The sequence below is a fragment of the Salmo trutta genome, chromosome 6, assembly GCF_901001165.1.
Source record: "Salmo trutta chromosome 6, fSalTru1.1, whole genome shotgun sequence".
Lineage (NCBI taxonomy): Eukaryota > Metazoa > Chordata > Actinopteri > Salmoniformes > Salmonidae > Salmo > Salmo trutta.
In genome coordinates, this window is record NC_042962.1 from 15,687,326 (window position 1) to 15,700,723 (window position 13,398).

At 44.4% G+C, this 13,398-nt stretch overlaps 1 protein-coding gene across 6 annotated transcripts in view; it reads right to left on the reverse strand.

The window, feature by feature from the left end:
* The window catches only part of LOC115195538 (dipeptidyl aminopeptidase-like protein 6), a 339,411-nt gene that overhangs the window by 3,152 nt on the left and 322,861 nt on the right, over positions 1-13,398 (reverse strand). For all 6 annotated transcript variants that reach the window (XM_029755481.1, XM_029755484.1, XM_029755482.1 and 3 more), the window contains 13 exons: positions 12,977-13,084; positions 12,488-12,579; positions 9,135-9,182; positions 8,383-8,501; positions 7,147-7,194; positions 4,806-4,904; positions 4,269-4,338; positions 3,371-3,565; positions 2,800-2,854; positions 1,669-1,768; positions 1,078-1,136; positions 879-951; positions 712-785 (listed from right to left, as the gene is read on the reverse strand). In XM_029755481.1, the coding sequence (XP_029611341.1) occupies positions 712-785; positions 879-951; positions 1,078-1,136; positions 1,669-1,768; positions 2,800-2,854; positions 3,371-3,565; positions 4,269-4,338; positions 4,806-4,904; positions 7,147-7,194; positions 8,383-8,501; positions 9,135-9,182; positions 12,488-12,579; positions 12,977-13,084 (1,140 nt within the window). The remainder of the gene's footprint in view (positions 1-711; positions 786-878; positions 952-1,077; positions 1,137-1,668; positions 1,769-2,799; positions 2,855-3,370; positions 3,566-4,268; positions 4,339-4,805; positions 4,905-7,146; positions 7,195-8,382; positions 8,502-9,134; positions 9,183-12,487; positions 12,580-12,976; positions 13,085-13,398) is intronic.

Genomic DNA, 13,398 nt, shown 5'->3' on the forward strand with positions numbered 1-13,398 from the left:
AAGATCGGGGTGGAAGACCTTGACTGGCCTGCACAGTGCCCTGACCTCAACCCTACTGAACACCTTTGAGATGAATTCGAAGGCAGACTGTGAGCCAAGCCTAATCGCCCAACATCAGTGCCCGACCTCAATTGATGAATGGAAGCAAGTCCCCGCAGCAATGTTCCAACATCTAGTGGAAAGCCTCCCCAGAAGAGTGGAGGCTGTTATAGCAGCAAAGGGGGGACCAACTCCATATTAATGCCCATGATTATGGAATGAGATGTTTGACGAGCAGGTATCCACATACTGAATTACTGATGAGGCCTACTCAGTCAACACACAGTAGAGCATATAAGGGGACCTATGAGGCAGCGATGACCTAAACGCTGACTTCTAAATGCTCCATGTCTTAATGGGATTAGTTGACCCTGTTAAAGCAAGCCTCGTAAAAGGGGAGTATAATCTCATTGTGAGGTGTAATCCATCAGCTGGTGTGGGATTACACAACACCTTGGTTTAACAGCTCTAGCCCAAAATATGACCCCAGAGAAATACAATGCCTAGAAAGGCCAAATCACTGGGATGCATTTTGGATTAGCAAATGAGCAATATATCTGCTTCACATGACACATTGGCTTGTCTGTTCCAGTTAAATTGGTGCACCTTATTGATGGTAGCCATTCTATATATATCCCATTTCTACGTGTCATTCTGGGAAGTACCTCTCACCTGTAGAGTGTAGTTTGCCTTTTCATTGATCAGCTGGGAGATGAATTTAGCTGTGTGCTGGAAATGGACTTTTTCTGGTGAGAGAAAAGGAGGCCAACACATACCATCTTATTGTTAAAAACACAAAGCATTTTGTTAGGCTAGAAAGGTTTTCAAGGATCTCATACCATCTGCTGTTGGATGAACAATCAGAAACTTCTTGTCTAGGAACTGTGATGCCCTGTGTGCTAGATTTGCCATCTGTGGAGAAATTACATAGATATATTTTATGATACACAGTACTACACTGATGTTATATTACAAGCCAATAGAAAAAACACAGCTCATATATGAAGTCCAAGTGAAGGCTGAATAAAGAAGGCATACCGCATATGCTCTTGGGTCAGGCTTGGGCATTCCCAGGTATCTCTCTGAAAAAGCTGATGCTGGAAGAGAGGTTGTCAAAAGGAATCAATTCATTAGATCCTATCAAGGGACGTAGTGGTTTCAAATAAGTTGGGGAAACGCTAGTGCTAATAACCCTCATTTAGCATGATATACCTCATATATATACACACACACACACACACACAAACCTCTTGTTATACCTCAATACACAGCAGAAAATACTACAGATGATGTCATGTGCAGCTGTAGTTTACTTTAAAACTCCTTAACGATGAGTATTCATTCTTGTCAGGTGAGCTCTCAAACACATCCATCTTTTCAGATAGAAACCATAGTCTGAGATGAACAGAGTCATAAACCCCCACACCTGCTTCTGCTGTCATTCACACTTCCCTCCCAAGTATCACTGCTCTCTCTCTCACAGGCACATCTGTCTGGCACTGTAGTGTTGGCGTGGGAGGGGTGTCTGCACCATCATGTTGATAAGAAGCATTTACACACACACACACACACACACACACACACACACACACACACACACACACACACACACACACACACACACCTTACCGTATAGGTCAAAGTCCGTGATGGGTGAGAGGGCTGCACCACATTTCACCGGGGAATCCTCGGCACTGAGTAACAGGCTGGTCACGTAGCCTCCATAAACCTGAGACAGACAGACAGACAGACAGACAGACAGACAGACAGACAGACAGACAGACAGACAGACAGACAGACAGACAGACAGACAGACAGACAGACAGACAGACAGACAGACAGACAGACAGACAGACAGACAGACAGACAGACAGACAGACAGACAGGACAGACAGGACAGACAGGACAGACAGGACAGACAGGACAGACAGACAGCAGAAATCCTATATCAACACAAGGCTTCTCTAACTGCTGCCTACAGACAGATACCCATTTCAAGCTCAGTTTAAAGATTGAGTTTGGAGACCCAAGAGCAGTAGATCATTAGCCTGGTCACAGATCTGTTTGTGCTGTCTTGCCAACTCCTATGGTCATTGTCATGCTATTCAACACATTGAGCACAAACAGATCAGGGAGCAGGCTAGTTGACAATGCCCCTGATAATGAATAATATGAAATATCCCATGTCCATTACTGAAAGTTGCCGCTTCCTCCATAATGTATGTTTCCTATTATGAATGATTAGTTCCGAATAATTTTGGGCCTTCTGGACTCTCTAATACATCAGCAGCCAGTAGGAGGACTTGGCCAGAGGCAACAGAATTAAGCTTATCTTCATGAACATTCTCTCAGAGGTGTCAGAATCTATTAAAACTATATCTATTTGGTCCAAAGGTAAATGTTGAGCTCGCAGCACACATCTGATCTGTCTTTTTCAACACACAATTCCAGCAATGCAGTACATAAGAAAAACACACAGGGTAGGCATAAACACTGTAGCTGTCATTGATAGCTTGCACTTCAGTTGAAGAGTGTAGCTAGCAATCTTAATATGACACTCAATATGTTGATATGAACGAGCAAAGATTCAAGAGCCTCCCTAGTGATTTCAATACTTAAAACAAGGGTGGTTAGTTAGCACATCAGAGTTGGCAGATAGATACTGAACAATACAAGGGGTTCAAGGGAACATTATCCAATTCAGATGTAACTACATGCAACCAATTAACCTCATAATTATCAGGAGAAAACGTCTCTTACTTTGCCGAAAGCTCCAATCCTGGTCTTGTCAACGTAGGGCTCTTTAGATATTATACTGAAATGCAAGAAATTAGATTTGGATTACTTCATCTCAGAATGAAGACTTCCTGATCCTGAGTACCCCTTCCAAGTGTTTCTGCTCAGTTATTTTGCTAGCTGTCCATGTCATAGCTCGTTAGCACCCGGCTGTAATATAGAAAGGAGAAAATCCTGATTTGGCGAGGTACAGGCCGGCGGAACATAACAATAATTTAGCCCAACACTTTATAGCCTCAGCTGCCTAAACGTTAGTTACCTAAGAGTGTGTGAATAAATTATTTTTCCTTTCTACATGTCAAATCACTACATGTATCCAGACCTCTGCCGATTGGCTGCTCTTCAGTTCATATGACAGTGTTAGGGCAGTCTGTCTTGTGACAGAGAAGTCCAAGGCCTCACACTTCTCATCACGGATTTAACAATGGTGGAAACTCCCTCCAGCAATTATTACACCAATGCTTTTAAATCCAAGACTGCAAGCGCACCACTTAGGAGAAGGGTGGAGAATCAGGCCACAGTTGAAGCTACCTACCTGAGGGCCTCCAGCTGGTCCCTCTCCTCGAACACGCCCAGCTTCCTCTGGACGCGGTGCAGCAGGTTGGTCCCCTGGAAGCCGCTGCCCCGCCCGTCGAAGCGTACCACCATGGCCCCGAAGCTGCTCACCAGCACCGTGGCCCAGTCCATTTGGAACAGCTCTGATACCATCTGACCACCGGGGGTGCCGTCACTGGTGACGAGGGAAGGCGGCATGTTTAGTCCTTATTAACCCATCATTCTCACTCACTCACTCACTCACTCACTCACTCACTCACTCACTCACTCACTCACTCACTCACTCACTCACTCACTCTCTCTCCCTAAAATAAATAAGTACACATGCACACACACACACCTCTCACAATCCCTTTTAAACTGGAGGTGTGTCCTCATACAGCAAATATAGAGAAAAGGACACATTGTCTTTATAGTAGTGCCACTTCATCCAGAGGTGAGCCAGGGTGAAAAGACTAGAGACAGGGACTGAAGAATCTAGTCTAGTGTGTGTTTCACCAACCTGCAGGCAAGGGCATGGAGTGAGATGGTGTGATAGTGGAGGAAAGGAGAGGAGGGTTAATTAAAGGGGGAATGGAGACCTTTTCATTGGCAGCGTAATTACTGGTAGTGCGAAGGAGAGAGAGTTGCCACATCTCTGCCTTAGATGAATAGCCCTGATTAAAGCACTGAGTCGGAGGGCGATTATCTCTCCTGATGAGGCAACTTGTCCATGGCACAGAGGAGGTGAAGACCTCTGTGTCAACAGCTGATGAGAAACTGTGGAGATGGATAGCTATATGTTTTAAACTAGAGCAGTTGTGTGTGTGTGTGTGTGTGTGTGTGTGTGTGTGTGTGTGTGTGTGTGTGTGTGTGTGTGTGTGTGTGTGTGTACTCACACGAGGAGGAGCAGAGGATAGTGAGATGAGTCCACAAAGCTGGCAGGTTTGAGGATCTGCATCGTTAGTGCTACACAACAACAAGAGAAAGTGATCAGTATGTCACGCCCTGATCTGTTTCACCTGTCCTTGTGCTTGTCTCCACCCCCTCCAGGTGTCGCCTGGTTTTCCCTAGTTTCTCTTTTTCTCGTCCTCCTGGTTTTTTACCTTTGCCTGTCCTGACCCTGTACCTGCCCACTGCCTATCTATGAGCCTGCCTTCCTGTACCTTGACCTCTGCTCTGGATTATTAACCCCTGCCTGCCTTGACCTGTCGTTTTCCTGCCCTGTGGTTACAATAAACATTGTTACTTCACACAGTCTGCACTTGGGTCTTATCTTGATTCCTGATAGTATGTGTAATGATATGATTATACTGCCACTACACAATTCTCATTTGTTCATCAGCTTCATTATCTGTTCATCTGAACAAAACAGACTTTAAAAGACAGCTCTGCTGTTGAAATCTCCCTGAGCGTTTGAGTGGAACATAACGTACTGTAATCCTCCATGGTGATCTCCTTGTATTCCACGTGGGGCATCTGCATCGAGTCCAGCCTAATCCTCAGATTCTCATTGGTCTCCAGGTCAAACACCTCTGCAGTGACAAACATCATGGCCTTAGTCTATGGCGGAGGTTGCTATGGCTACCATGGTCTAAGGGCACGTACTGTAGGTGTTCAAAGGGTGTTGTGGAAGAATGTTGGTATGGAAGTTGTGATGAAGCCACGCTTACAACAAGAGACATAACAGAAGAGGACAGAGGGAAATGACCAGAATGCAGAGACATCCCTCCCTCCCTCCATCCCTCCCTCCCTCCCTCCCTGACACACCGTGATAAAGACAGAACAGCAATGTAGGCTGTAAATATCAATGAAGACTTCAGAATGGCTGGCTACAGAGAGACGAGCCTTAAAGAGGCTTATCTTGGCATGCTGAGACTGAGATTGGACTAGTAACAAAATGAGTGGGTGTTTTGGCCGGGGAGAGAGTTCTCTCCTGACTGTCTGACTGGTTGTAAGAGGTATTTCTCTTTGACCATGTGTGTGTGTGTGTGTGTGTGTGTGTGTGTGTGTGTGTGTGTGTGTGTGTGTGTGTGTGTGTGTGTGTGTGCTGCAGAGTACACAACACAGAAAATGCATCCAGGTTGTTATTCCCCCCCCACAACAGCACATACATTTCAGAATAAATTTAAGGGCTCCAGTTAGAAAGCAGAGTTCCTGCCAAAAGTACCTTTAGTTTTCTCCCTTGGCCTCTAAACTTAAATATATGCAGTAAAATATGACTGCAGAGTAGGCTATCTAGTCCCCTTTGTACACATAGTTGTGGCTATTCTTCCAAGTGTACATGCTGTTACCAGCAGTAAACAAACACGGTATAGTCTTTCATTACAGTGGGAAGGTCATGTTGTTATGAGGACATCAATCCAGCTAGGTAATGTAATCAGTATGGCTGCCAACACACTGGGCAAAGACTGTAAACAGTGACTCAGCAGAAAGCAGAGGTGGCCTTGCTGTGCTGTCAAAGTCTTGGTATGCTGTGCCTGTTTGATGAGGTCACACGGCTGTGGGTGGTCATTTTGTGAATCAGGAATGGAGGGGAGGGCATTAATTCTGTGGTCTGTAAACGCTCTGTAAACACAGAGATAGATACGGTTGTTTACTTTCTACGGTGTTAATAAAGAACTGTATTTCCGAGGTGATGTTTATTCATGGAGAGGAGTGGATGTCCTACAGGTGTGTTTGAGTGTGTCCTTCTCCCCCCATGGTGTCTCTCTAATTCTGGGTGTCCACTACACAACTTTCAAAATCCTAACAGAGCCTCTCACATTAAACGACCGTCTTTCATTTGTATTTTTGTCTAGTCAACGCAGTGGTGTGCACACTAAATGATGTGGCAAAGACGGGTGTCACACACTACAAGATTCTTCACTTGGTCGTGAGGATTCTCCATACCGCCACGTTCTCTTGCCAAAACAATGATGTGATTAGATTGTTAACATACCGTAGCTAGAACGAGCTGTGGCTCAAAGCTGCCTCATAAGTTTTCAGTCAGACGTTCACACTTGCCATACAGAGTTAAAATATCTAGCCAACATTTTTAATTGAATAACATTGCTGGTGAACTTTAGAGCTGTAACGATTTGACACTTTTGGGCTTTGGTTAAAGACAAATACAAATGCATACCAGTGGTAGTCATGGCTCCTGCTCGAGAGTCTACACATTCTGGGTGATGCGAAACAACGTCATCTCACTGGCTTCTTCTCTGGCCAGCTCTCATTGGTTATTTCTGATCATCGTTCTCAAAACTTGGCGTTGCACATCTCACACTACAAGAGCATCGCAGATTCTGTGCCGATAAAATCAAACATGTTTGAAAATATCGGGACATTTCGGACAGCTAAAAAACGGGATTGGTAGCCCTCAGATTGCGTTTCTTACCCACTCATCTCTCCAATCTCAAAAAACTTGTCTGGGACAGCTAAATCAGGGCTAAAATTGTGTAGTGTACACCCCGCTTAGCAAGTATCATCTGCTTCCTGACAGTTACGTGGCAAGTCAGAAATCAGATCTAGTGTATGTGTTTGTGTGTTTGTGTGTGTGTGTGTGTGTGTGTGTGTGTGTGTGTGTGTGTGTGTGTGTGTGTGTGTGTGTGTGTGTGTGTGTGTGCCGGATATTAACAATAGAGGAAAGAAAGAGGAAGATCATGCAGTGTGTGTATGTGTGGCGGGTGTATGTTTGGTGTGTGTTTGAGAGATAAACAGGGTGTGAATGATTTCATCTGATGACCAATTTTTTCTTTGAAAGAATCCAAACAGAATCCTAACTAGAATACTCACTCTGTCTGTCCTGTGTGCTGTACACTGCTACAAACGGGACATCAGGGCCTGGAGAAAGACCAAAACAAAAACAAAGATGACAACAACAAAAAAGACATCAGCATCAGGCATTTCTCTTGCATTGAAACCAAGATACGTGTCCATTAGTTTGTGGTGGCACTGCTCTGTCTCATCTCTGTCTGGGTTTATGAGTACATTCTGTGGCTCCTTCTTATGTACAAATGACTGAATGGTTCAAAATGTATCCCCACTGTCCACAGCTCTAGGAAAAGCCAGAGAACGGGAAAGGGTTATTTCATTTTCCATTTCTATCTAGACTTGCAAAAAGACTTGCTAAAAAATCAGAATCTAATCATTTGAACTCAATACCAAGGTGCCTTGACGATAGAAGACTGAGACACAATATAGTCCAGCCTCAAAGTTTCTTTTTTCTTTCAAAACCCCAAACCCATGGTTTAATCCATTGGATAAGTTCAGACATAACATCAAAACATAATTGATTAAAGTCTGAAAGCCTGACATTATCTGCTTGCAGAGAACAGACTCAAGCCTCTACAAATAATGTTTTACTTCACATGTTTTTCAACAAGCACAAAATATGCAGTCCAGACCTCCTTGTTGTCGTTAGCTTATTCAATTAATTGAACACAACCCAAATAATTGATGCAGTGTTCAGGAGCTGGCTTCCAAACAAACAAGCCCCTGTAGAAACACTCTCCTAAAACACAGCGGTGCACTAGGAAGGGACACATAATAAAATGATAGATGCACTTAGCAAATTATGAACATTCTAGAAACAAACATTTGCGGCTCCGAGTCTGCAAAGTAGGCCAGGCAATCTCTCACAGAGCTGTAATCATATCACAATCCCGTCAAATAAATGAAAGTGGGCAAGAGGCAGTAGGGGAGCGAGGGATTAAAAGTGAATGAGGTAGAGACAGGTTCAGTAAACACGGCTGTCCTGTGTGGTTCCAGGGAGTTCACTGAGAGGATGACAATCTTTGGGATGCTGCTATTGGACCCGTAGCCACATGTTGAAATAATGCAGGAGTTCTGGTAGAGGCATTGTAGAGGTTTAAATACACTGCACAAATGATTAATTTTGTGACCAAATATCATCCGTCACCAACACATGCATTCAATTCATTGTGTCGTTATTAGGGCGTCTCTCAGAAAGAAGTGAGAGGCCAAAGGTTCACTTGGGGAGAGACAGACAAACCAACCGGTGTCTCCCACCTTTGCAGCTGAGGAGGAAGAGGCTCATGTTGTGGCTGAAGGAGCCTTTGACGTAGCCACAGCTTTCGTAGAAGTCACAGGAGAGACAGCGTCTGTTGAAGGGGCCCACCGTGTCCGCACTACAAACACAACAAGAGGACACTCAGCCAATCACATTTTTTGGGGGATCATTTAGCAGACGCTCTTATCCAGAGCAACTTACAGGAGCAATTACGGTTAAGTGCCTTGCTCAAGGGTACATGGACAGATTTTTCACCTAGTCAGCTTGGGATTCGAACCAGTGACCCTTCGGTTACTGGCCCAATGCACTTAACCACTGGGCTTACCTGCCCCCCATTCCCCCAAAACACATGTAAATATTGGACTATAAATTGTGCCTTCCTGTATTATACTTATGCTAAAATGTTTATTATATTCTACTGAGCCATTTACTTTATGCTCGTATTCTTATCTTTTGATATTTCTTATTGTTGTTGCGTTGTCGAGAAGGAACCTGCACGTAAGCAATTTGTTGGACCATGTGTATCCTGTACATACGACTAATAAAACTTGAATCTTGAAGTCTTTCTCCTAGATTATTATTCAGACGTGGAGCAAAGCCCCTCAAAGCATGCAGGCCAAAAGGCACCGAAATTGTAACCAAGTGAAACCAAAAGAACCCAATGTCTTTTGGGTGGTGGGCAACAGAGCTAGACACAACAGAAGAGAACAGCATTACGGACAGTTATTTTTCAGAGCTATGTATGTGTTACCTGTAGAGGTGCCTTCGCTTCGGATCATCCTCAGTACTCAAGAAGTATCTGCAAGTTACATAATAAACATTTAAAGTTGGACGTGCAGTACCAGTTAAAAGTTTGGACACACCTACTCATTCCAGGGTTTTTCTTTATTTTTTACATTGTAAAATAATAGTGATGACATCAAAACCATGAAATTACGTGTTAAACAAATCAAAATATATTTTATATTTGAGATTCTTCAAAGTAGCCACATGTTGTCTTGATGACAGCTTTGCACACTCTTGGCATTCTCTCAACCAGCTTCATGAGGTATTAACCTGGAAAGCATTTCAATTAACAGTTGTGCCTTGTTAAAAGTCAATTTGTGGAATTTCTTTCTTAATGTGTTTGAGCCAATTAGTTGTGTTGTGACAAGGTAAGTGTGGTATACAGAAGATAACCCTATTTGGTAAAAGACCAAGTCCATATTATGGCAAAACAGCTCAAATAAGCAAAGAGAAACAATAGTCCATCATTACTTTAAAACATGAAGGACAGTCAATCCGGAAAATTTCAAGAACTTTTAAACTTTCTACAAGTGCAGTCGCAAAAACGCTCTCATGAGGACCGCCACAGGAAAGGAAGACCCATAGTTACCTCTGCTGCAGAGGATAAGTTCATTAGAGTTACCAGCCTCAGAAATTTCAGCCCAAATAAATGCTTCACAGAGTTCAAGTAACAGACACATCTCAACATTAACTGTTCAGAGGAGGCTGTATGAATCAGGCCTTCATAGTCAAATTGCTGCAAAGAAACCACTACTAAAGAACACCAATAAGAAGAAGAGACTTGCTTGGGCCAAGAAACACGAGCAAAGGACATTAGACGGGTGGAAATCTGTCCTTTGGTCTGATGAGTCCAAATTTGAGATTTTTGGTTCCAACCACCGTGTCTTTGTGAGACGCAGAGTAGGTGAACGGATGATCTCCGCATGTGTGGTTCCCACCATGAAGCATGGAGGAGGAGGTGTGATGGTGTGGGGGTGCTTTGCTGGTGACACTGTCAGTGATTTATTTAGAATTCAACGCACACTTAACCAGCATGGCTACCACAGCATTCTGCAGCGATATGCCATCTCATCTGGTTTGCGCTTAGTGGGACTATACATTTTTTTTCATTAGGACAATGACCCAACACACCTCCAGGCTGTGTAAGGGCTATTTGACAGAGAAGGAGAGTGATGGAGTGCTACATCAGATGATCTGGCCTCCACAATCACCGACAACCCAATTGAGATGGTTTGGGATGAGTTGGACTGCAGAGTGAAGGAAAAGCAGCCAACAAGTGCTCAGCTCCTTCAAGACTGTTGGAAAAGCATTCCTCATGAAGCTGGTTGAGAGAATGCCAAAAGTGTGCAAAGCTGTCATCAAGGCAGAGGGTGGCTACTTTGAATAATCTCAAATATATTTACATTTTTTAACACATTTTTGGTTACTACATGATTCCATATGTGTTATTTCATAGTTTTGATGTCTTCACTATTTTGGTACGATGTAGAAAATAGTCAAAATAAAGAAAAACCCTTGAATGAGTAGTTGTGTCCAAACTCTTTACTGGTACTGTATGTTCAACTAATAAATAATATAACAAATACATGGGTGCACGCAACATTACATCACTGAAACATTGCAGTAGTCACAAAGTGTAAGGAGTCTATGAAGTGAGATTGAAAGTAGGTTAGTGTAAAGATTCCAGCAGTACAGTTGAACAGAAACATGTCGGCTCGGGGAGGTATAAGCAGCTAGAGTGCAGACAGTTCCAACAGTAGCATAGTCTTGCCACTCGAACGGATGTAACATAAATTAAATATGATGTCAGAGAGATGCAGAGGTTTTGCATTTTTTGTTTGTTACTAAAGTAGGCCAGGAACAAATCTGACAGAAACAAGTTCATGCCTCAAAGTAGCTTTTGTAGGTGAGCTGTAGCTGAGCTAGCTCTGGTTACAGAGAGAGGGGAGAGAGGGGGGAGAGGAGAGATTTGGGGAGGGGGAGAGGAGGAGAGGTGAGAGAGAGGGGACGAGAAAGTGTGGGGAGAGAGAGAGAGAGACCTGACCACTGTGACTGACCCAAACTTATGGAAAGCTTTGACTATGTACAGACTCAGTGAGCATAGCCCTGCTATTGAGAAAGGCCACCGTAGGCAGACCTGGCTCTCAAGAGAAGACAGGATATGTGCACACTGCCCACATAATGAGGTGGAAACTGAGCTGCACTTCCTAACCTCCTTCCAAATGTATGACCATATTAGAGACACATATTTCCCTCAGATTACACAGATCCACAAAGAATTTGAAAACAAACCCGATTTTGATAAACTCCCATATCTACTTGGTGAAATACCACAGTGTGCCATCACAGCAGCAGGATTTGTGACCTGTTGCCACAAGAAAAGGGCAACCAGTGAAGAACAAACACCATTGTAAATCCAACCCATATTTATGTGTATTTATTTTCCCTTTTGTACTTTAATCATTTGCACATTGTTACAACACTGTATGTATTCATAATATGACATTTGTAATGTCTTTATTCTTTTGGAACTTCTGTGAGTGTAATGTTTACTGTTCATTTTTATTGTTTATTTCACTTTTGTATATTATCTACTTCACTTGTTTTGGCAATGTTAACATATGCTTCCCATGCCAATAAAGCCCCTTGAATTGAATTGAGAGAGAGAAAGATATGGAGTGGGGGGGAGAAAGAGAGGGAAAGGGGGAGAGAGAGAGAGGGAGGGGAGAGAGAGGGGGAGGGGGGAGAGAGAAGGGGAGGGGTAGAGAGAAGGGGAGTGCGGAGGGGTAGAGAGAAGGGGAGTGCGGAGGGGGTGAGAGGAGGGGGAGGGGAGAGAGAAAGAAAGAGCGAGAGAGAGGGGTGAGGAAGCGAGAGGTGGGTGAGAGAGATAGGGAGAGAGAGAGGAGGGGAGAGGGAGAGAGAGGGAGAGAGAGAGGGGGGGGAGGGAGAGAGAGCGAGATGGGAGAGAGATGGGGGAGGGGAGAGAAAGAGAGAGAGGTGGGAGGGGAGAGAGAGAGGGTGGGGGAGAGAGAGAAAGAGGGGAGAGGAAGCGAAGGGGGGAGGAAGTGAGAGGGGGTGAGAGAGATAGGGAGAGACAGAGAGAAAGGGGGAGAGAGAGAGGGGGGAGAGAGAGAAAGGGGGAGAGAGATGGGGGAGAGAGAGAGAGAGGGGAGAGAGAGAGGTGTTTGTTGAATTGTTTGTTTTAGGTTTTGTGGGTGGGTGTTTGTTTCATAATTACAGCATAAATGTGTGTATTCTACATGTGACTGCATTATATGTGTGCGTATGTGTGTGGCCCAGCTGGGTCAGGGAGCTCACATTAGCTGGCTGTCCTCATTGTAGGCTAGGACCTGGGTGACATCCCAGTCTCCAGACGTGATCGACTGCAGCGTGTCTGTGCTGGTGTTGGGCTGGAGAGGGAGGGGGGAGGAGAGGGACGGGGAGAGAGAGGGAAGGGGAGAGAGTGAAGGAGAGGGAGTGGGAGAGAGAGGGGAGCGGGAGAGGGACCGAGAGAAGGAGAGGGAGGGAGGGGGAAAGGGGGGGAAATGGAGAGGGAAGGGGAGAGGGAGAGAGAGGGAGGGAGAGGAAAGGGAGATACATATACTGCATGTTAAAAATCACTGGACTCAATGTCTTCTTGTCACATTAGGAGTGCACACTTAGTTGAACTGACGTCTGTGCTACTTGTGATGGAAGATATTACGGAAGTGGCTGTTGTCTATGCTATGCTGTAGGCAGCAATTCTAGTGTATGGAAGCCCTCGTGCAGAACACAGAAGAGAGTGTGTAGAAGGGGAGTATACAGTACCTGTGTGATGGACATGGAGATGTGGAAGAACTTGCCCCTGCCTCCCTGTGGGATGGCTCTGGTGAAGAACAACTTCAGACCATCTTTGGAGAACAGCGGCTCCTCATTCTGCACACCAGTCATTTAACACACATAGAACACACAAACTCAGCAGAAAAAGAAACGTCCCTTTTTCAGGACCCTGTCTTTCAAAGATAATTCGTAAAAATCCAAATAACTTCACAGGTCTTCATTGTAAAGGGTTTAAACACTGTTTCCCATGCTTGTTCAATGAACCATAAACAATTAATTAACATGCACCTGTGGAACGGTCGTTAAGACACTAACAGCTTACAGACGGTAGGCAATTAAGGTCACAGTTATGAAAACTTAGGACACTAAAGAGGCCTTTCTGCTGACACCAAAAGAAAGATGTCCAGGGT